Source organism: Chiloscyllium plagiosum, chromosome 2 (genome assembly GCF_004010195.1).
Source record: "Chiloscyllium plagiosum isolate BGI_BamShark_2017 chromosome 2, ASM401019v2, whole genome shotgun sequence".
Classification (NCBI taxonomy): Eukaryota; Metazoa; Chordata; class Chondrichthyes; order Orectolobiformes; family Hemiscylliidae; genus Chiloscyllium; species Chiloscyllium plagiosum.
In genome coordinates this window covers 91,984,745-92,009,652 of record NC_057711.1, presented here as the reverse complement: position 1 = coordinate 92,009,652, position 24,908 = coordinate 91,984,745, and the positions used below count along the sequence as shown (strand labels likewise).

The 24,908-nt window shown below is 38.1% G+C and overlaps 1 protein-coding gene across 5 annotated transcripts in view; it reads left to right on the top strand.

The window, feature by feature from the left end:
• The window catches only part of ror2 (receptor tyrosine kinase-like orphan receptor 2), a 419,702-nt gene that overhangs the window by 297,369 nt on the left and 97,425 nt on the right, over positions 1–24,908 (top strand). For 4 of the 5 annotated variants that reach the window (XM_043714222.1, XM_043714214.1, XM_043714204.1 and 1 more), the window contains exon 2: positions 20,806–20,883. The exons of the other annotated variant lie outside the window; for it this stretch is intronic. In XM_043714222.1, the coding sequence (XP_043570157.1) occupies positions 20,806–20,883 (78 nt within the window). The remainder of the gene's footprint in view (positions 1–20,805; positions 20,884–24,908) is intronic. 5 annotated transcript variants of the gene reach the window in all.

The following is a 24,908-nucleotide window of genomic DNA, read 5'->3' as shown; positions in this document are numbered from 1 at the left end:
AGAGGATTTAAACTTCCATATAATGACTGGGTCTCACTTTGTGCCAGGGGCTTTGGTGGGGGTGGGGATGTTTGATAGGTGTATCCAGATTCTTTTTCAAATTATATGTAAATAGTCCAATTAAGGAAGAATTGATAATAAACATGGACACTAGATTGGGGATTAAGGCCAGCAAGGTGACCGAAGTTTCAGTGGGGGAGCATTTCAGGGACAGTGACCATAATTCTCTAAGTTTTAAGTTACTTATGGATAAGGATTGACTAGTCCTTGGGTGAAAGGTAAAATTGGCAGAAGGCTAATTATGACAATATTAGGCAGGAACTGGAAAATACCATTTTGGGGCAGTTGCTTGAAAGTAAATCCATACCTGGCATGTGGGAATCTTTCAGGCCAGTTGATTAGAGTTCAGAACCAGCATGTTGAAAATGAAGGATAAGGATGGCAAGATTTGGGAACCTTGAATGACATGAAAAATTGACAGATTGGTCAAAAAGGCGGTATATTTAAGATTTAGGAAATTGAAGACACATGGAGTCCTTGAAGAATACAAAGATAGCAGGAAACAACTTAACCAAAGAATTAGGAGGGCTAAAAGGAGTCATGAAATATCTTTGGAAAACAGAATTCATGCAAATGAAGAGCAAAAGAGTAGATAGGGAATGGGTAGATCCATTCAAGAACTTACAGAAAGAGTTTACCAGCATTTTGCCTGGTGTAGAGGGTATTTGCTTTGAGGAGAGATCAGCCAAATTAGGTTTATTTTCACTTGAACATTGAAGAATGAGGGGAGATCTGATAGAAGTATAGAAAACTATGAGGGATGAATAGTCAGAATCTTTTTACCAGAGTAGAAATATCAATTACTTGGGGATATAGGTTTAAGCTAAAAGGCCACAAGCTTAAAGGAGATGTGAGAGGCAGGTTTTTTACACAGTTGGTAGTACATGCCTGGAATGTGCTGGCAGAGAAGATGGTGGAGGCAGATAACAACAGTTGTGTTTAAGTGGCATCTTGATACTTATATGAATAGGCAGTGAGTGAAGAGATACGGACCATATAGAAGCAAAAGCTTTTTAGTTTAGAAAGACACCATGTGTTGGTGCATTCTTGGTGGACTGAAGGGCCTGTACCTGTGCTATACTGCTCTTTGATCACATGCAATCATAATGGGGACCCATATGGGTAATATCTGTTCAGAGGAAGTGAGTGGATTTGAAAGATTTATTTGTTTATTGTAAACTGTTTATTATAAGACCAGGTTTAGTCAGACAGAGGAGGATGGCAATGAAAGAGGATTGGTTGGTTCAGGCAGTTAAAGTGGGTGTGGATGGTGGAGATGCAAAGTGATTTTGAGTCTAAACTGAAAAGGGGGCAATTAGGGAGAGGAAGCTGGAAACTGTTCAATGTACTTCAGACTATTGAAGAATCATAGTTGTAGATGGAAAGAAACAAGGCAAAGGGTTGAAAACAGGTCAAGGTAGGAAGGAATTAGTTGTGAGGTACGAACTGGCTAAAACCTGGACAGTCTCATTATTGGATTTTGGGAAGGAGGTAGAAGTGGGCTGTTGAAGGTTGAAGGACCATGAGATTGCCAGTCATGAAAAGAATATTTTCAAATCAGAACTGACAGCCTTGACAACAATTCATGCTCAGTCATGAGGTCATGGCCTAGGAAGAGGTAAGTGAAGAAGACATTTGACTTAAAAGATTCAAAAAGAATACCTAGTGCAGATCAGGTAGAAAATTCCTGGGTGTGTTACTCCAACATTTGCTACTGTCCCCACAAATGGTTTCTGAAATCTGAGTTGTATTCCCGCAATGCTGTTAGCGACAATTAGAATGTAAGTGCTAAATAGTTTTTCTTCAGTGGAAATGAGCCAATTCCAACATACACTTTGTGTAGTACTTCCATACTCTCCATGTTCTTACAGGGAGACAATCTGACATAAAATACAAAGAACTACATCCCTATGGCTGTTTCTGCATGAGACAAGCCCAACAAGAGCTTCTGTTCTTCAACTACATTCTTTAAAATTATCTTGCCTGGATAAAACCTCTTAAATGTTTATTTTACATTACTTAAGTGGCTCCTTGTATAGGAAAATTGAGAAAGAACTATAAAAATAGCTCACTTAATTCGTGAAAATGTGTTAATGTTCCTTAATTGCTTTTATGAGAAGCATTAATATATTCTATGCAGCTTAAATATTATGTTGGATTCTTCAAGACTGGAATTTATTTATTTGTCTCTTAGTGTGCAAGTAAAATACTATTTAGAAACTGAAGAAGTTTTTTTGGAATTCATTATCTACTATATGACATGTAATTCTATCCATGTTTCGTGTACTTTTTTTCCATACAGTAATGTTCCTACCATACAGTTATAATATTTTGCAGCTGAAATTGTGTTATTACTACTGAAGGCTGTTTTTTTAAAATTGATAAATTGCACAAGGTACAGTATTGCAGGAATTTTGTACATCACTGATATAACACACGTTTAGACCATGATCCCATAGAAGTACTCTTAGCTCTATTACTCTTGACAGTTGACAAGTCGAGGCAAAAGGCAGAAATTGGAAAAGAAATGTGAGGAACAATCATTTAATTAAATAATGTCATATTAATAGATTTGATCACTTTTACAGTGAACGCATGTTTGGAGTCTTGACTCCTAATACCATTTTCTTATTTACTTTTAAGGAAAGACCATTCAATTCCATGCAGTTGATGTTCCACAGCTGGTGAGGCTGTAAATAGAAACTCAGAGGCACATGTCTGTTGAGAGCTGCAAATGAAGGGGTGGTAGGCTTTAAATACCCACATAGATGTTTAAGACTCTCATTGTTGACATTATTTGTGAACTTCACATCACCAGAGATTGAACAATACCACAAATAGAGAAAAGGGCACTTTCATCTAATATATCATTACGGAGACTAAAAATCCCTTATTTAATTGTTCATAGTGTTATCAGATTCCTATTAGTAAGCTATAATGTATTTGCCTTACTGCGTTTCTATTGTGGTGTTTGTAATCTGTGTATTGAATACTATTCCTGTACCTTTTAACTCCCTAAAGCTTGTTGTATAAGCTTAACTAGAATATCAAACTGTTCTACTGTGATGGTAAAAAATACTGTCAAATGTGTGATGTGGATGGACGCATGATCAGATTAGCCGTGTAAACGCAAGATAATTGTGTTGATTTTGATCTTATCAAACTGCAGTGGTGTATAATTAAGTGGTATTGTTGCACTATTAACTGTAGCAAGGGTGTTTTATGTTAAACGTCAATGTATAATATGTAAAATAAATATATTACGCATAGATTTCAGTGTATATATGAACTGGTATATACGTTGCACTATGAAAGCTTTTCATTCCATGGTATTTATTGCTCATATTTTAAAAATATTTTCAAAGGAACATTATTTCTCTTCTATATAAGAAAGCAAAACTGTACTCATGATTTTGTACTTCTAAAAGTAAGCATATGCCATGGAAATTCACTTTGGAGCAAATAACTTGACAACCACCGGTGAACAATCATATGATTTCATGGTGGCATTATCCCATTTGTGAAGGTGGCATTTTGTAAATGGAAAATGTGGCTATCACTCGTCTGATATTATCCAGGAAGCACGTTTAATTTAATAATTCATAACTCATTCTGTCAGCCATTTGATAAACCTCAAAGTCTGTTTGCCAATAATACATCCTTCATAAAATTTGAATAAATAACAATAGAGCTATTTTCCCATTTAATGTGACAAATTCAAATTGCTTCAACTCTCTATGTATGAAATGAAGTATGAAATGGTATAGACAGATAAAATAAAATCAATAGTACTTCAAGGTAAGTCAGGCTAGAATGACTAGGAGAAAGTGAGGACTGCAGATGCTGGAGATCAGAGCTGAAAAATGTGTTGCTGGAAAAGCGCAGCAAGTCAGGCAGTATCCAAAGAGCAGGAGAATCGACGTTTCGGGCATAAGCCCTTCTTCACGATTCCTGAAGAAGCCCTTCTTCACGAAACGTCGATTCTCCTGCTCCTTGGATGCTGTCTGACCTGCGCTTTTCCAGCAACACATTTTTCAGGCTAGAATGACCAAAGGGTATGTTTTTGTACTGGTGAAAGCATTAGAAAAAGAATGCATTGTTTTCTGTAAGTCAATAGAAGTCATTCAAAATAGAGTGGGATTCTAGGGAGGAAAAGCTGAATATTAAAAAAAACAGTTGGAATGGACTGGCTTTTTCTCACTTCTGAGATTTACATGCATTAAATTTTATTGTGGCTTTTAAAGATTTTGCACACTGCTTGAAATTAAAATTAGCATACGGGATTTTGCAAATAGTTACTTTAGTGTGAAATGGTTATATAATCTATCATAGTAATTGTGCATGGATTGCATAGAAATGAAGGGGATTTCCGGTCTCTATTTATAAAGTAATAAATCTAGTCAGTGGAATTATAATGTCAAAATATGTTGCAATGCCATGTAACATGGATTCTAATTTGCTAGCTTTATTTATTTTAAAATGTCATTCCTTCTGCAAGAAAATTAAGGTTATATTTTCTGGTGCTGGACCAATCAAATAGTAGTTGTGTTAACTCCTTATTCTTCCAGTATGTACAAGCTGTAAGTGATTTCACAAACTTTAATCCAAATGTTTGCTGAGTAATTTGATTTTAGTGGAGAGAGTATGCAAGCTGCTGCCCCCATTATTGGTTGCTTTCGTACAAACCAGAGGCAAGGAATGCCTGGGTAGCTTAGCAGCTGTAGTGGATGGCCGGTGCAGAGTGGTACTTTCACTCTTTGTGAAAGGTTGTTAATCATGACTTATACCATGATATTATACGGCTGGAATACCTTAGCCATTATGGGAATCAAACCTTATTTAGCATTATACTGCAGCAGGTGGCACGGTGGCACAGTGGTTAGCACTGTTGCCTCACAGCGCCAGAGACCTGGGTTCAATTCCCACCTCAGGCAACTGTCTGTGTGGAGTTTGCACATTCTCCCTGTGTCTGCGTGGGTTTCCTCCGGGTGCTCTGGTTTCCTCCCTCAGTTCAAAGATGTTAAATTGCCCGTAGTGTTAGGTGGATGGGTAAATGTAGGGGAATGGTTCTGGGTGGGTTGCTCTTTGGAGGGTCGGTGTGGACTTGTTGGGCCGAAGGGCCTGTTTACACTCTGTAAGTAACCTAATCATAATTCCCTAGTGTAATCTAATCATACTTTCAGCCAAATGAAATAACTAGCCCTTTTAAACCAAACTGATACTCCATCAACTGCCTAAAACTTTCCGGCAGAGCAATTAGAGACACTTAATGTAGCAATGTACAACCTACATCAATTCCCCTGCAAAGCAGCTCTCCCAGTCACTATCTGTATGACACAAGTGGCTTTCCAAATTCATATCAATGAGAAAACCTTCAGGGAATTCAATGCAGTTGGCATAATGCTGCTATAAAGGAGTTTTTCTATTCTTCCCATGTGAACATAAATCATGGTGGGTCAGTGGTTAGCACTGCCAACTCACAGCACCAGGGACCCAGGTTTGATTCCAGCCTTGGGTGACTACCTGCATGCAGTTTGCACATTCTCCCTGTTTCTGCATGGATTTCCTTCCACAGTTCAAACGTGCAGACTAGGTGAACTGGCCGTGCTAAATTGTCCATAGTGATCAGGGATGTGTAGGTTAGATGAAATGTAAAGTAATAGGGCAATGGGTCTGGTTTGGATACTCTTCAGAGGGTCAGTATTGTCTTGTTGTGTCAAATGGCCTGTTTCCATACAGTAGGGATTCTATGATATGATTCCACACTGTAAGTAATCTAATCTAAATGTTCAATAAATAGTTTTGTCAAGATGGTTGCAAAAAAACTAATTCCTATCCAAAAATTAATGGTAAATTTTCATGTTATTTTAACAAAGTCAAGAAGTTAAGAAAATTAAATAAATATTTGGAAATGGTGTATATTTGACAGATGTTTAAAATTTAAACAAAAATGTTTCAGAAAAAATGTTTATGAAATAAAATATCTGACTGTATTCAGAGATAGCAATCTTTTGCTTCTGATTTGATGTTTCTATGTTTATATTCAACTCCAGGAAAGTTAGCACAAAACCTAACACTTTAATGCTAACAATGTTGCCTTGAATAACAAGAGTCATCACGGTTTAACAGTACCTCAAAGGCTGAAGCAAGGCAGTATGCTTTCAAGGTGTAGAAGTGAGCATATGAATGCAATTTTGGATAGAACTCAACTTGTACAGTATTTAATGGGTAGCAACTGATAGAGTGAAGCTAAGAGAATCTTTGGAGTGCAAGTTGCAGTCAGTCACATGAACTTTCATGGTAGCACATAGAGTGGCATGATAGCATTCTGCTGATGTTTCTTGGCAAACTGATAGTTGGAGCCAATGCACCCTTATACATCTTCCACAATGTGACATTTTCTTAGATTTTGTTTCTTCACAAAGGTGTCAGGTTTGCAGTTGTTGTAGGGCAAATCACCAGTCTCGGAGTCAGAATTAGGATTCAACAACAAAGTTTATTGTACAAAGAAACTGGAGCTCCGGGGAGAGACACGTCTGGCAGCACAGCTGTCAGCTGCGTGCTTTCTCTCACCCTCAGAGCACATGTCATGATATTTTATATATTTCATGGTATAATGGTCCAGATATTGAGTCTTTGTTTGTGCAGCATGGTTTGTTTACAGAAAACATTACAGAGTCATTGTCAATTTCAGCAGCAACTTGGAAGTCCACTGCTGCCGTAACTGGTCGTGATTGTTCTTCCTGAGAAGAAAGATAGTTTTCCATTACTATAAATGGAAGATGATGGTTGGACTCAGACACTTCAGCAGGCAGTAGATGTTACTGATGTGTATTCTATCCGCCACCCACCTTGAACTAATTATCTGTATCAATTGTGCTGGTATCCTGTTGGCCTCAGGCAGTATCTGCATATGCTTCACTATACTTTTCCATGTTATGGTTCAGCAGCCATCTGTGTGTCCCATGTCAGCATGACTCGTGTCAGCTCCCACTTCACAGTGCATTTTCTGAGCTGCAGGGAGCGCAGGAGTATGAGTATGGAGGTGGACTGGTTAGAAGGCCCATTTCAATTAAACCTGAAACAAAACTATAAGATTCACAATTCAGATGCACCACCATTGATATTGGAAAGACAAATAACTGTACTGTGCAAAAAAATGCAATCATTTAAGTTTTTGAGTTGTGAACAAACAAGAAACCACAAGCACACACCCTATCATTACAGCTCTTCAGAGTTTCAATTCTTCTTGAATCAGTTGAGCACTTGTTGTGTTGAAGCTATTAGCAACTTTTGAAAACCAAAAAAAAAGTCGTTTGGATACAGAACTGGCTCAAAAATAGAAGACAGAGGGTGGTGGTGGAGGGTTGTTTTTCACACTGGAGGCCTGTGCCGAGTGTGAACCATAAGGTTCGTTGCTGGGTCCACTACTTTTCATCATTTATATAAATCATTTGGATGTGAACATAAGAAGTAACTTTGCAGATGACACCAAAGTTGGAGATATAGTGGACAGCGAAGAAGGTTACCTCAGATTACAATGAAAACTTGATCAGATGGGCCAATGGGCTGAGGAGTGACAGATGGGGTTTAATTCCGATAAATGCGAAATATTGAATTTTAGGAAAGCAAATCTTAGCAGGACTTATACACTTAATAGTTAGGTCCTAGGGAGTGTTGCTGAACAAAGAGACCTTAGAGTGCAGGTTCATATCTCCTTGAAAGTAGAGTGTAAAGTAGATAGGATAATTAGTATGCTTTCCTTTATTGGTCAGAATATTACATGCAATTCTGGTCTCCTTTCTATCGGAAGGATGTTGTGAAACTGGGAAGAGTTCAGAAAAGATTTACAAGGATGTTGCCAGTGTTGAAGAATTTGAGCTATAGGGAGAGGTTGAATAGGCTGGGGCTGTTTTCCCTGGAGCATTAGAGGCTGAGGGGTGACCTAATAGAAGTTTATAAAATCATGAGGGGCATATGTAGAACAAATAGACAAAGTCTTTTCTCTGGGGTGGGGAAGTCCAGAAGTAGAGGGCATAGGTTTAGGGTGAGAGGGGAAAGATATAAAAGGGACCTAAGGGCCAACTTTTTCATGCAGAGGGCAGTATGTGTATGGAATGAGCTGCCTGAGGAAGTGGTGGAGGCTGGTATAATTGTGACATTTAAAAAACATGTGGATGGGTATATGAATAGGAAGGATTTGGAGGGATATGGACCGGGTGTTGGCAAATGGGACTTGATTAGGTTTGGATATCTGGTCGGCATGGACAGGTTGGACCAAAGGGTCTGTTTCCATGCTCGACATCTCTATGACTTTATGACTATGAAAAGAACTGTGGATGCTGTCAATCAGAAACAAAAACAGAAGTTGCTGGAAAAGCTCAGCAGGTCTGGCAGCATTTGTGAGGAGAAATCAAAGTTAACATTTCAGGTCCGGTGAAGAAGGGTTCTGAGGAAGGGTCATTGGACCTGAAACGTTAACCTTGCCTTCTTATCACGGATGTTTCCAGACCTGCTGAGCTTTTCCAACTCCTTCTGTTTTTGCAGCAACTTTTGAAACTCGGCTAATTTGTGATCACACCTGATGAAGGGCTATTGCCCAAAACGTCTATTTTCCTGCTCCTCAGGTGCTGCCTGACCTGCTGTGCTTCTCCAGCACCACACTCTCGACTTTTGTATGGCGTGCACAACTGTTGAAGGATGGTGTCATGCTTTACGAGTATTGTTGACACTGCATTCACGTAAAGTGCACACTCCTAGCTTGTGGACACATGTTGGTAACCAGGAGATGACTTTCTCACTTCTGAGTTTACAGCCTCTGATCTATTCTTGTAGCAGGACCAGTTCTGTTTCTGGTTAGTCTTACCGCTCTGGATTTTTACTGTTAGGATTCAATAATGATAGTGGCATTGAATGTCAAAGGGAGTTGGTTAGATTCTCTTTTGTTGGAAATGGTCATTGCTTGGAAATTGTGTGACACAAATGTTACTTGCCATTCATCAACCAAACCTGATGTTATCTAAGTTTTGCTGCATATTGACATGGACTGCTTTATTATCTGAGGAGTCACTAAACAATGTGCAATAATTGGTGAACACGCCTACTTCTGCCTTTTGTTGGAGGGAAGTTTAGATTAGACTAGATTAGATTAGATTTCCTACAGTGTGGAAACAGGCCCTTTGGCCCAACAAGTCCACACCGACCCTCCGAAGAGTAAACCACCCATACCCATTTCCCACTGACTAATGTATCTATGACACTATGGACAACTTGGCATGGCCAATTCACCTGACCTGCACATCTTTGGATTGTGGGAGGAAACCGGAGCACTCGGAGGAAGCCCACGCAGACACAGGGAGAATGTGCAAACTCCATACAGACAGTCGCCCAAGGCTGGAATTGAACCGGGTCCCTGGTGCTGTGAAGCAGCAGTGATAACCTCTGAGTTATTAATGAAACAGCTGAAGGTACTTGAGTTTCGGACACTACCCAACACTATTCATACAGAGACAATCTGGGAGGTGAGATAATTCACATCCAAAAGCCACAACAATCTTCCTTTCCACTGGTTACTATTCCAATCATCCCTACTCCATCCACCCACCCGAAACACCATCACCAACACCCCCATGCCCTCATACCTATTGACTTCACTTTTGCTAGGCTCGCTTGATGCCATGCTCAGATAAAGTGTGGAGGTGCTGGTGTTGGACTGGGGTGGACAAAGTCAGAAGTCACATGTACTCCTGACGAAGGAGCAGTGCTCCGAAAGCTTATGATTTCAAATAAACCTGTTCGACTATAACCTGGTGTTGTATGACTTCTGATTTTGGACACTCAGATAAATACAGCCTTGATGTCAAGAACAATAACTTTCATCTCACCTTTTGAGTTTAGCTCTTCTGAATATGCTTAGTCTAAGGTTTGCAGCTAAGTAGTCCTGCCAAGGAAGGGAAATAATGACTTATTAATATTGAAATGAAACAGAAAAAAGAATTTTATGAAATTTGTTTAATTTATAATACTGACGCTAACCAAACTGAGAAGTACAGTGAAGAACTGGAAAAGGAAGTGGGAGCAGATAGAGCGTCTGAGAATAGATTAGAGTGTGCCTATGCCATCTGGCACCAAGATGCTGTCACCCCATTGAGCTCATTTTATAAGAAATTGGAACAGAGTTGATCATTTGGTGCCTGCAGTCTGCTCCACCATTCCACTGGATCATGGCAGTCCAGCATTCCTCAGACCCATTTTCTTCCATTTTCCCCAGAGCCATTGATTCCCTGACAGTTCAAGAATTTATCTATCTCAGCCTTAAATACATACATAGACTCTGCCCCCACAGGTCTCTGTAGCAAGGAGTTCCTTAGACACTCAAACGTCTGAGAGAAGAAATTCCTCTTCATGTTAGACTTAAATTGGTGCCTCTTAATCTGAGACTATGCCGTCTGTTCCTATACCCTCCTATGAGGGGAAACCTCCTCTCAGCATTTACCCTGTCAAACCCCTTAAGAAGCTGATATGTTTTACTGAAATTATCTGTCATTCTTCTAAACTGCAGTGAGTAGCATTCCAATCTAATTTGCCTTTGCTCAGAAGAAAATCCTTCCATTTCAGGGATCATCTGAGTGAACTGCCTCCAGTGAAATGACATCTTTCCTTAAATAAGGGGACCAGAGCTATTCACAGTATTCCAAATGTGGTCTCACAAGAACCTTGTACAGTTACATAAGGCTTCTTGACTCTTCTGCTCCAATCCCCTTGAAATAAGGGCTAACATTCAATTTAGCCTTCCTGATTACCCGCTGCACCTGTGTGCTAACGTTCTGTGTCTCAAATACAAAAACCTACCAAATACCTTTGTGTTGCAGCTTTCTGTGGTTTTTCTCCATTAAAATAATATTCTGTTCTTTTGTTCTCCCTTCCAAAATAAACAACTTCACATTTTTCCTCATTGTACTTCATTTGCCAAATCCTTGTCCACTTAGTTAACTGATCAATATCTCTCTGTAAATTATTGTATCTCTTGCAAACTACCTTATTTTTGTGTCAACTACAAATTTGGCTAGAGTAAATTTGCTTCCTTCCTCCAAGTTATTAATATGTATTGTAAACAATTGCGGTCCCAACACTGGTCTATGTGAAACCCCACTGGCCATGAGTTACCAATCTGTAAATGAACCCATGTTGCTACTCTTGCTTGCCATAAGCCAATTCTTTATCAATGTCTACATATGAGCTCCAACATTGTGGGCTCTTATGACTTAACCTTTTGAACATCATTGAACACTTTCTGGATTTCCAAATACGACACATCTTCTGGTTCCCATCTATCCAATTTGATTGACATTTATTCAAAAAACCCGAATAAATCAGTCAGACACTATTTTCTTTTCATGAGCCATGAGCCGTACTATCTGATTGTATTATGATTTTTTAAATGTTCTGCTATTACTTTCTTAATAATTAATCCCAATACTTTTCCCAACTAAGATGTTAGTCTTATTGGCTTATAGTTACTCACCTTGTGCCTCCCTTTTTGAATAAGGATGTCACATTGGTAGTTTTCCTCTGGAATTTCTCCAAAATGGAAGGATTTTTGGAAAATTACAACCAATGCATTATGTCAGTAGCTATCATTTAAAATCTCAGATGTAAGCCATCAGAGCCAAAAGACATAACTACCTTTAGTCCCATTAGTTTATCTAATACTACATCTCTAGTGATAGTGATAGTACTTAATTTCTCCCCTGTGTTCTTTAATATTAATAGAATGCTCAAAGTAGCTTTGATAATAACACTGATGGAAAATATCTGTTTAACTCCTCTGTCATTTTTTTTGTTCCCCATAACCATCTCCCCAGTGTAATTTTCTAAGGAGTCTATATTCATTTTGACCTCTTTTTATACATTAAAAGAAGTTTTCATTGTCATTTTTATATTCCTTTTTAGTTAGCCCTCATAATTTATTTTCCATCTTTATTATCATTTTAGTACTCTTTTGCTGGATTCAGAATTCAGGGCTATCATGGATATAAACCTACCTTAGATAGCCATGGTTTGGTTAATCCCTTTCTCAGAATCTTTCCTTCATTCTGGGATGTATTTTTGCTGACAGTCATGAATTATCTCCTTAATTGTCTGCTACTGTTATTCTTGCTTATACATCTACCCAGTTCACTTTAGCTAACTATCCTCATTTCATTGTAATTCCCTTTATTTCTGACTAAAGTTACTCACTGTTAAACTGATTATTAAATTCTGTCATGTTCTGATCATTCCTTTGAGGGGATCTATTACTCAAGATGTTATGGACCAGACCAAAACCCCTCAAAATGTATTAAGAAGTTATCTTAGACCAGACTTTCTCTTATTTTGAAGGCAAGTGCCAGGTATTATATTCCAGATGCTATTCGATTTGTCCAACTACCAGATTTGAAGCCAAAGGCACCTTATTCAGAAACTATGGTTAAAATTCAACAAATGAAAGAAGAAATTAAAAGAACACATGGGAAACATTTAACAGAATTATATATTATTTAACTTCTGAACAGTAACTGTTCCAATATAGCAACATCCCATAAACACACACCAGCAAAGGCAAATTCAGCAAAGTAGATTATCTCACATACAATTCTGCAGTCAAGGAGGGAAAAAAAATCAAGAGAAAATGCTGAAAGAGTAGCTGAGAGAGATGTACTACAGCTTCCAAATCTAGCTTCCATCAAGACCCGAGCAGATCATACTGAAAAACTAAAAATCCTGGCTTTGTCGAAGCTTGACCCCCACCCATTCAGGCTACTTATATTGTTCCAACTTGAAAACAAAAGCCTCAAGGCCTCACAAGCTGTTTACTACATTGGATTCATATAGACAACTCTAGACCCCTGTCTTAAAACCTCTTTTCAAAGAAAAGGACAAATACACCACTTAAAACCATAGTATCATAACAAAGGTCATTTTCCCATTACCACATCCAAGATAGTTTGCTCCCTGGCTCTGTATTGCTGTAGGAAACTATCCCTAATGCACTTCATAAATTCATTATCACAGCTACCCTTTCCAATTTGATCAACTTAATCAATATGAAGATTAAAGTCACCCATAATTTTTGCTCTATTCTTTACATGGTTATGCATGCCCATATTTTTCTTATGGTTAGGTATTAACCTTCAAATGTTAGTTAACCAAAATATTTAAGGTCTAATTTACCAAATCATTTTCGTTCACTGAAATCTGCGTATCCTCTATAATTTAAATGCCTTTCACAATTCTAGCTCCTTTTGGTACGCGTGGGATGTCCTCAACTGGGACCTTTAGTTCATGTCACCCTACAGGTGACCCCACTACACTACACACACACACTTTCTGTCTCTCTCTCTCTTTCACGCTCTCTCTCTCACACACACATACGTATAAGTTTGTGGGGTGAATTTGTACTTGCAGAATTACATTGTATTTTGCTCAAAAACTGCATGAATCCATGTAAGATTCTGTAAATCCCTTTTTTAGAAATAGAATCAGTCTGAACATTGGGACACAGACAGACAGACTTTAACCTTACATCTTCAATACATTATCTGAGCTGACATAGCACCTATTGTTAAAGTTCATTTGAGAATGTAACTTTAAAAAAAGTTCTGGGCTTTACATATGAAAGAACTGAAACCAACATGGTCATTCTAAAAAAATGAGAGACTTAACAAACAATCCAGGTCTTTTTCAATATATAATATCAGTTGCATTACACGTAAACTTTTGCTATAAATTCTGTGTTTTATGGTCTTATACTCCGCTGCCACCTGATGAACGAGCAGCGTTCCGAAACTAGTGCATCCAAATAAACCTGTTGAACTATAACTGGTGCTGTGTGATTTTTAACTTCGTACACCCCAGTCAAACACCAGCATCTCCAAATCAGAACTTCCTTTTCTGCTGCTTCGTACTGTGCCTTATTTGTAATCAACCAAGGCTTCTGCTTTGCATCAGTTAATATGGTCTAAGCTATAGTGGTTGGAGCTATGAAGATTCTTGATTTTGACACCCAGTCTATCGGGGATGGGATAGAAATTGGCAGCATTCCCAATTTTATTTCCTGTACATTGAAATTGTGGCAGAAAATGTAAATGGAGCTTACTTATGCTCATACCCTACTAAACAAGCCTCACCATGGTCCAAGGTGATCTTGGTCATGATGTATTAGAATCAAGTTAGTGTCTGTTGAATTATAATCCAACATATAATGATGACCTCAAGGGAGGAAAAGGTTGGAAGAGTGGTGTACATTTCCACGAAGTAAACGTATAATAGGTTGGACTGTACTGAACACAAGAATAAACAGCAGTATGAACACACTAAATTTTCACATCCTCCTCATCTGGCTTCAGAAGGCATTCTTTAGAAACTATGTTAAGAACTATGAAGAAATTGTAAGAGCCTCTTTAAGTCTTTAAGCTGTTGCCTTTTGCATTGTTCCACCAATACTGGTACAGATCCATACCAATCCGCATGTAAAAATGGTCAATTAAATGCAGCATTAGTGTTCCACTTTATTTTTTAACATTAAAGGTATTAGACTCAATATTTGCTACACGCAGTGTACAAATCTTGAAGTAGAATGTTTTCATGAGAAACAAGCCAATAAGCTTGACTTTATTTTTAAACTGATGTGTTTATAGACTGCTGTCTGGCTAGTCAGCTTAACTGAATTTTTGGATTTTGCTATTTCCTGGTGAGTCCATCATCTCTGTCATGCATTCCACATAAATGTAATATTATTTATTTTAGTTACATAGTATATTTTCATTGGAGCGATTCAACAGTCACTTTGACAAATACAGCTTCACTTTTTGGTCAATTTTACATTAAATCAAAAACAATTTGGCACTTTTATTTTTGCTCCCCAGTTCTGGAAATACTCAAATTTTTTATGGACACCAAAATATTTTTATATCATTAGAAGGTTCACTAACTTAAGAGGCTGAAAATATAGGTAACAAAGAGCAGAAACTAATTACAAGCCTGCAGGAATAGCAATTTTGTTGGAATATGATCTTTCAATTCCTCGAGATCAAACATTGAGCAATAAACAACACATTTTGACTGCACTGCAAGTTAAACCAGTTGGACAGACTATGTAAATAGCAGTTTGAAAAAACACAGTTGAAGGAGTTCCAGGTACTGACCTGGAATCAAATTGTCTAACTGAAAGATGACTAACTCCATTGTAAAATGAAGATGGAAAGTACTGGAGAAACTCAGCAGGTCTGGCAGCATCTGTGAACAGAGAATCTGCGACAATATCCATTCTGTGGAGCCAAAGAAGGCTGCAAAATTATGATTTTTATGCTGTTAGCAAAAGGAGAGGGGGAACAGATGAGAAAGTGGCCAGAGTAAAAGATCAAACAAGTGTTAGTGCTAGAAGGGGGAGATACAGATCATGAACAGTAGTAAATGGGTCAGCTTTGCTGAGTGCAAATCCATGCAAAAAAAGACAGCAGATGTGGAATGGGAAGAGGTGTAACCAAAATGCAATACAGTGTTCAAGCATTGAAGTTCTTGAATTCAGTACTGATACCTGAAGTTCACAGACGAATCATACTGGAGTAAAACATTCACTCTGTTGCTCTTTTCACAGAAGCTGTCATCCTATAGAGTTTCTCCAGTGGTTATTATTTCAGATCTCCAGGACCTACAGCACTTTGTATCTCTTTGTCTTGATTACAATATGTAACTTAGTAATCAGATACAAATTACATTGGTATCATGCAATATACTGCATCTCTTTAAGACTAGAGAATCTTGTCATTAAGATTCAGTCACAGTTTTTCCATGTAACTGTAAATCAATGCACCCTTTGCACCCAGTCAGGAAAAGAGGATGATACCCAACTGCAAAGCAGTTATGGTTGATGTTGGAGCACATACAACATTGCATTTATATGTCATGGCTAAGAATAAGTCTTCAAATTATGGAGGGCTAAATTATAGTCGACTTGTTTCTGTTGGAGTGAAATCAGGACATTTTCTGAAACTTTTAAGTATGAGATCAATAGATTTTGATGCAGTGATGATACAAGGCAAATGGATCTAATGTGAGTAAATGAAGTTTATACGTCTGACATGCTCTACTTAGATGCCTCTTAAGTAGCCTAATGGGATAATCATGATCCTACATTTGACTCAGTTATTTAAAGGCAGCACAAAATTGAAATTATTAGAAATAGATTCTTCGCACGATGATGGTCTGAGTGGTTTATGTACTCTGGTTTTGATTCCCAGGTGTTTAAAATAATCATACCTTTAGCTCAGAAAGATCTTTTGTTTAATTCTAGCTTGCCATGCTACCTGGCTATAGACTTGCTTTGACTGGTGTACCTGACTCTTGGTGCAACTATAAATGTGTAAGACATAGAACACTTACACAAATGGTTCCTGTTAATTAGTTCTAATTCTTCACAGATGTTGCAACATGTTTACTAGAGTATGAAATTCTGTGCTACAAATCATCGCTGTAGCAAGTGAGCAAAATAACTAAATAATATGTTGTAAAGTGCAATATGTCCTAGAAAGAGAATTTGCTCCAGGAACCTACACCAGATTGACTTTGACATTTATTTAAACATATTATATTTGAGGGTGACGAATGTACAGTAGATTAGAGTCTTGATTTTAAAATTCTCATTCTCATTTTTAATTCCTCCATTGTTTCACCCCTCGATTTTTCTGTGACGTCCTCCAGCCCAACAATCTTTCAAAGTATCTGCATTCCACTAATTCTGGCCACTTTAGAATTTCCCAATTTTTAAATGCTCCATCGTTATGTAATTGTGTTTTTGGTAGCCTGGGCTCTAGGTTCTGGAATAGCTTTCTAATGTTCTACCTCACTTTCTTACTGTAAGAGAGTCCTTAATACTTGGCTTTCATCATCATAATCTAATATCTCCTCTATGGGTTGAGCAGATACTTTGTTTTATAGTGCTGCTGTGCTTTCGCACATTTTATTATGTTAAATACCTTTTTGAACGTGAACAGATGTCAAGTAAAAGAGCAGAAAGTACATATTAGGATACAGAGAGAGAAAGAAGATTGCAGGAAGTGTTTAGATTGAAACACGCTCATATCAATGGCTTTCGTGGTCTGCAAAGTCAATTGATCTGTATGATGTCTTCATATTTAATTTTTGAGCACTTGAATTTAAAGAATTGTGGAGGTACCTGGATTATGATTTTTGGAGAGGTCAACAAAAGGACGTACAACATTTTTCCTTAATAACGCATTTCTTGGAAACCGAGAGTCAAAAAGTGTGGTGCTTGAAAAGCACAGCAGGTCAGACAGTGTCCGAGGAGCAGAAGAGTCAACGTTTCCTGATGAAGGGCTTATGCCCGAAACATTGATTCTCCTGCTCCTCAGATGCTGCCTGAGCTGCTGTGCTTTTCCAGTGCCACATGTTTTGACTCTTGACTGCCCAGCATCTGCAGTCTTCACATTCTCCTATTTCTTAGAAACCTACATTGTTCTGGATAATTGCTAATATTAGTTGCTTGAACTCACTTTGGTGAAAACACTGTTTCAGGACTGAGTTTTAAGACTGTTCTGTTTGAACAGAGTTTTGTAGACTTGCAGATAGTTTTGGATTTTCACTTGGGATAGAAATCTGTTAAGAAAAGTCTGCCCAACTCATCAGCTCTCCTGTTTCTGGAAATGTCCTTTTTGCAAATGCAAAGAAAAACCCGATTTTCAGCTTTAACTACTTTTTGATGTTGTGTTTCTTGGGTAAGCTACATCTTGGGACATATATCCCCAGGACATCTGCTTATGTTTTTTGACATTCATCTATGTATGCCAGACTCCAGATCAACCTAGATCAACAAGGTCACCCAAATGCTCCAGACCTTATCCTTTTTGCCTTCAATAACAAAGACGTTACGTAAAAGTGTTTCAATCTCCACAACATTCATATTGATTCTCTGCAGAAATAAATCTATTTACCCATTACCTGCCATGGTTGTGTTTTAAGGGTTATTTGGAGGATTAAGTATTCAACCTTTCACATTACAAACTAAGTGTGGTAACCAATTTCATTAAACATATTATTTTAATAATAAATCAATATTTTTGTTCATTAAAGAAACTTGATTGATGAATCATTTTTATTTTTAGTTTTGAGAAAGCACACAATTGGTCACATTAGGAACCAGGAGAAAGCGAGGACTGCAGATGCTGAAAATCAGAGTCAAAAGGTGTGGTGCTGAAAAAGCACAGCCAGTCAGGCAGCATCCGAGGAGCAGAAGAATCAACATTTTGAGCATAAGCTCTTCATCAAGAATGTAGTGGGGTGGCCCAAGGGGGCTGAATGATAAATGGGACAGGACGGAGAGAGATAAGTGGGACAGGGGTGGGGCTCAGGGAGAGAGATAAATCTCCCCCCAGCCCCACCCCCTCCCATTTATCTTTCAGCCCCCTTGGGCAACCCCACCACATTCCTGATGAAGAGCTTATGCTCGAAACAATCAACGTGCCTGCTCCTTGGATGCTGCCTGACCGGCTGTGCTTTTCCAGCACTGCGCTTTTTGACCCACATTAGGAACCAAACAATCAAAACAATTAACTTTTATGTGGTAATCTGTGGACTAATATAATTAATTGAATATGGTACATTCCTCCAATATAAGTCCTAATACTTCAGCCATAAGGCTTAAAGAGTGCAGGCAGCAATTCTACAGCCAATTCAATGAAAACATCAGACATAAAACCAAAAGATTTGCGGATGCTGTAAATCAGAAACAAAAACAGACGTTGCTGGAAAAGCTCAACAGGTCTGCCAACATTTGTGAAGAGAGATCAGTTTCAGTCTTTCAGGCCCAATTGCCCTTCCTCAGAACATCATACATGTCAGACTGCTATTCTGTGAACACCTAACAGAAAATTGTTTGGACGTTAGAATCAGCATTTTTAAAGTTAGCAGGGGAGATCTGTTAAGTATGACTGTATGAGGGATAGATTTGCAATGTTATGGTTCCTTTGGTGTTTTTTGTCAGAGGAGGCACATGGAGCAGGGTATTAATTTTATTCATTCACAGGATATGGATTTCACTGGCCACGTCAGCATTTATTACCTATCTCACGAGTCAACCACACAGCTGTGGGCCTGGAGTCACGTTTAAGACCAGGCAACTATGACAGTTTCCTACTGTATGGGACATAGGTGAAAAACATGGGTTTTTCTTGACAATCAACAATGTTTTTGTGGTCATCATTAGATTTCCAATTCCGGATATTTATTAATTCAAATTCCATCAGAATTCAAACACAGGTTCCCGAAATATCACCAGGGTCTCTGGATTATTTGTCTAGCAATAATACCATTAGGCTATCACCTCTCCAGGTAAAGAAAGTCAAAAATGTATTATGCCCCCAGAGTTACAAGAAGACATCCTGGTCATTGATTAGTTTTATTAGCTTACCTCAGACTTGATAAGTACAGATTTTGCAAACATAAAGAATTATTGAGTCTGGGATGCAGCTGGAATTAGCAGAGCATTTCTGTTTGGTGAAGAATAGGATGGAGCCTGCTGATGATAACTTGAGGGAAGTATTCACTCATCTTGGATTTGATGTAATACAGCATTCGTGGCATCAAAGGGGGCAACCGAATGCAGAGTTGCAGCTCAATAGCTCTGCTGCAGTATTCAGTATAATCAAAAAAGTTTTGTCAATACCAGTTGTCAAGGTTCTTGTATTAAGAATGACTGTTGACGAGGAGTAAAGGATGACTAGCACTGTAGAAGGATAGCTCAGTAATTATTTTTGAATTAATAAAGTTGAATTGATACAACTGTTAATGTTTGCAGATATTGATTTCTCCAATGAAGTAATGTCATAGGAATAAGATTGAAATAGAATTGATAATTTAAAAAAAAAATTCCTTGGAATAAGGGGCCTGGGTTTGAATTTCCATGAGTACAGATATGGTAGAAAAAAGTTTGAAGTAAGAAGTGGGTGGTACTCATAAATTATATGCCTTGCATTTAATGATTCTGACACAATAAATTTTATGCAATAGCAACATGACAGTTTGCAGTTCTATTCATAAACATTTCAGTATTCCTGATAAATTACAGCTGTGGTTGAAAAGATCAGGAGGAAATGTAAACATATTGGAGACAAGGCATACTGAACAAAGAAACAAATACTGTTTGAGTATTTTTTAATTAAAATTAATTATGAGAACGTTCAGTTGCTGGCATTTTATCCACTATGGTGATTTGAAAGGTGGACTGCCATAGTTATTGTCAAACTTTGAAAGTAAATGGAAAAATTACATGCATGAGACTGCAAATTCCTATACATCTTTGTCCTCACTTATGTCATTTTTATGTTGCATGTTCAAGTCATTTTTTTAACCATAATCACAGAAGAAAAGAAATATCATCATTGTGTTTTTTCTTGTGTGTTTGTACATTCAAATTACAATGTGCCTTATTTACACTCCTTGACAGGGTTTTACTGTACCCTGACAGTGAATATTGACAATCTGGATGGGTCATCACATTTGAACCAAATTGTCTTCTCTCTCACTACCAACAAATTATTTCTTCAAACTAGGATTAGAACAGGATTGAATGTGATGTACCCATTGACAATATTCACAAATTTTACTGAACACTAGGAAGAACAACAGAACTTTGATCTTTATAGCAGAATTATTATAGATAATTTTTATGATGAATAATTTTACTTCTAGATGTAGCTCAACAGTCTGATCCACTTGGCTCCATTGAACCTGGAGGAGACCAGCACAGTCCTTTGCCTACAGCTAAAGGTTAGTGCTATTTTTTGCCTCTTACAAAAGTAGTAAATTGGTATTTAGCTAGTTTCCTATGCAGTGGAGTGGTACAAGTTCAGATTGTTCATGCAGTGCATACTTAAATTTGAGAGGAGGAAACTGAGAAATCTGTTTAACCTCACAGGTTTTGCACACAAACTATTGGTTTATTGTACAATATTTTTTACCAATAGATATAAGTAATTCATATGGCTCCATCAGCTTTTGTTTAAAAGGTCAACATGCAACTAGATAGCATTTTTCATGTCCTGTGGAAATCCTGAAATGTTTTTAAATCAATTACTTTGATTTTGAATTACTGTCCTTTCTGGACCATTTGGCATCCTCTTGTCACATGTTTTGTTTCAACGTTTTAATAATGATTTCCAATTACTTTATTTGATATGTAAAGTTGTCAACTTGTCATACAGTCAGAAACTATTACACAGTTCGGTCATTGAACATTTCATCAGCTTTAAAAATATGCATTTTTAATTGTTTATTCTGTAGGATTTGTACACCCTCTGATGTCTTAGCATGCTGGCAAAGCTCTTGTGTCATAGTGGTGGAGTTCCTTTGAAACAAGAGGCCCACTTGCTCCAGTGGTGTATCACACCATTGCTGAACAGGTTGATTAGAAAATATCCAATTCTGGCCTGTTCTGTCAAGCCATGTAAATCAGTCTCTGGCTCACCACAACTGCTTTCTTCCCTGTTCTCCAGTTTTTGAGTGTTTTTCCGCTCAGTCTCTTGATCACAAATGTCAGTTAATCCACCCTTGCCATCGGCTCTTGGCTGGGAGGTTGATTCAGGTCATTCAAACAATGTCATCCTCCTAGTCTTTCTGTCATGCAGTTCTGACATATGATTTCTGACATATGAATAAACGTTTCTCTCCTGTTGTTCATGGCAATATGCTGAAAATGTGTTGCTGGAAAAGCTCAGCAGGTCAGGCAGCATCCAAGGAGCAGGAGAATCGACGTTTCGGGCATGAGCCCTTCTTTGTTCATGGCAATGTATCAATTTAGTCTTTTACAATAAAAGTGTTGGTGACCCTAAATCAATTATAAAAAATCATTTTATATTGAAGATTATAAAATAAGAATAGAACTTCAAATTTAGTACTGAATTATATTTTCCTTAGTTCAATATTAATCTATTCTTCAATCCATTTAACCAGTATTTTCTTCTTCATACTCAAATGTACTGATCAGTGAAAAGGAAGACTTGCATTCTTATGACTCTGATAAGGAGAGTGTACTTTCTTTTTCTCATTCCACTATTCCAGGCTCACAATGTAAGTTTAATTGTCTTGCCTGTTTCTTGTTGTGACCAATTGTATGTTTTCTCTACATTAGACTTATTTTAAAATATCTATCAACAGGTTTCTGTAATAACATAATTATTAATTTATGATCAAGCAAAGCCTCAGCAATGAAGATGTCAAGCTCGTTAACGCATGAAGTTTGTAATATGAAAATGTAACTGAGAATGACACCAGAACTATTAATTGAATAGCCTTTTTCTCTTGATAAGACAAGGTTGAGTAGTTCCGTAATGAACAAAGAATAGTACAGCACAAGAACAGGCCCTTTGGCCCACCAAGCCTGTGCCAACCCATTATGCCTTTCTAAACTAAAAACCTTCCACTTCTATGCAATTCATACTGCTCATACCCTTATTCATATATCTGTCATGATGCCTCCTAAATGTTTCTATTTTGTCTGCTTCTACGATCTCCTCTGGCAGTACATTCCAGGCACTTACCACCCTTTGTGTGGAAAACTTGCTTCTCACACCTTCTTTAAACTTTCCCCCTTTTACCTTAATCCTATATTCCCACAATGTGTCATTTCTCCCTTGGAGAAAAGACTTTGACTGTTCATTCAAACCATGCCTCTCATAATTTTGTAAACTCCTATCAGGCTATGACCTTAGTCAACAGCATTCAAGTAAAAACAAACCTAAATTTGTCCAATCTTCTTTCATAGCTAATACCTTCCAAATCAGACAACATCCTGACAACCATTTTCTGTACCTTCTCCAAAGCCTCCACATCCTTCTGGTAGTGTTAAGCCCAGAATTGTACACAATATTCCAAATGTGGCCTAACTTAAGTTATATAAAGCTATAACATGAGTTGCCAATTTTTATACTCTATGGCCTGACCATTGAAGTCAAGCATCCATATGCCTTCTTGGCCACCTTATTCACTCGTATTGTCACTTTCACGGAATTGTGGATCTGTTTGCCTAGATCCGTCTATACATTAATGCTTCAAATGGTTCTGCCATTCACTGTATACTTCACTCCTGCCAAAATGCATCACCTCACATTTGTCTGGATTAAATTTCATCTGCTGTTTCTCTGCCCAAGTCGCTAGACTATCAATAAACTGTTGTATTCTTTCGTAATTCTCCTGTCTATTTGCAGCTTCCCCAACCTTTGTACCAACTGCAAACTTACTAACCAGCCACCTATATTCTCCTCCAAATGATTTATGTTTATTGAAAGCAACATGAGTCCCTGCATTGATTCTCGTGGAACACCACTGATTATAGATCTACTGTGAGAAAAAACTCTTCCACCATTATTTTGTCTTCATTAACAAAGCCAATTTTGTATCCATCTTGCAAGCTCACCAGAATCCCATATGACTTCACCTTCTGTATCAGTCTGCTGTGAGGAACTTTGTCAAGGTCTTCCTAAAGTCCATGTAGACAAACAACTACCACTGCCCTGCTCACATCAATTATCTCTGTCCCTTCCTCAAAAAATTCAGAGCTTTTGAGACACGTCCTTCCTCCATTGCACAAAGCAACAATGCCTGTCACTAATAAGTACATATTTTTTCATATATAAGTACATCCTGCCGCTAATAATATTCTCCAATAATTTCCCTACCACTGACGTAAGGCTCACTGGTCTATAATTTCCTGAATTATCCTTGTCCTTTAACAAAGGAGCAACATTGGCTGTTTTCCAGTCCTGTAGGATCTCTACTATGGCAAAAAAGGTTACAAAGACTTTGTACAAGGCTCCAACAATTTCCTGCCTCAATTCCCTTAATTTTCTGGGTTAGATCCCATCATGTCCTAGGGACTTATCTAAGTTCATGCTTTTCAAAACACCTATGTTTTGAAACATCATGTCCTTTTTTATATTGACATGCCCTAAAATATTGAAATATCCCTGTCTAGACTCACCATCCACGATGTCCATCTGATTTCTGAGTACCAACTTAGAAAGTATTCCTGATGGACCTTGCCCACTTCCTCCAGCTTCATACAAAATTCCTTCCTTTGTCTTTGAGTGCATCTACCCTTTCAGTTGCTACTGTCTTGCTCTTTAAATGTACTTAAAATGCCTTGGGATATTTCTTAATCCTGTGTGCAAAGGATATTTTATGATGCCTTTTACCGCTCTAATGTCTTTTTTAAGTTGTTCCTGCTATCTTTATATTTTTCAAGGGCTGTATCTGTCTTCAGTTTCATAAAACTTACATCTGCCTCCCTTTTCTTTGTCACTAAGATCACAATTTCTCTTGTCATCCTTATATTTCATTTTCACCCAAACATGCTATTCCTGAACTCTAATCTCCTGGCCCTTCGAAGATTCCCATATGAAAGATGTGAATTTATCCTCAAACAACCACCCCATATCTTTATTCCTCAGTTCCTGCTTAATATGGTTGTGGTTTACATTAGAGGAGAAAGTGAGGTCTGCAGATGCTGGAGATCAGAGCTGGAAATGTGTTGCTGGAAAAGCGCAGCAGGTCAGGCAGCATCCAGGGAACAGGAGAATCGACGTTTCGGGGCATAAGCCCTTCTTCAGGAATGAGGAAAGTTTGTCCAGCAGGCTAAGATAAAAGGTAGGGAGGAGGGACTTGGGGGAGGGGCGTCGGAAATGTGATAGGTGGAAAGAGGTCAAGGTGAGGGTCCAGACCGTCCATAACCTCATCACCTCGGGGGATCTCCCATCCACCGCCTCCAACCTCATAGTCCCACAACCCCGCACCGCCCG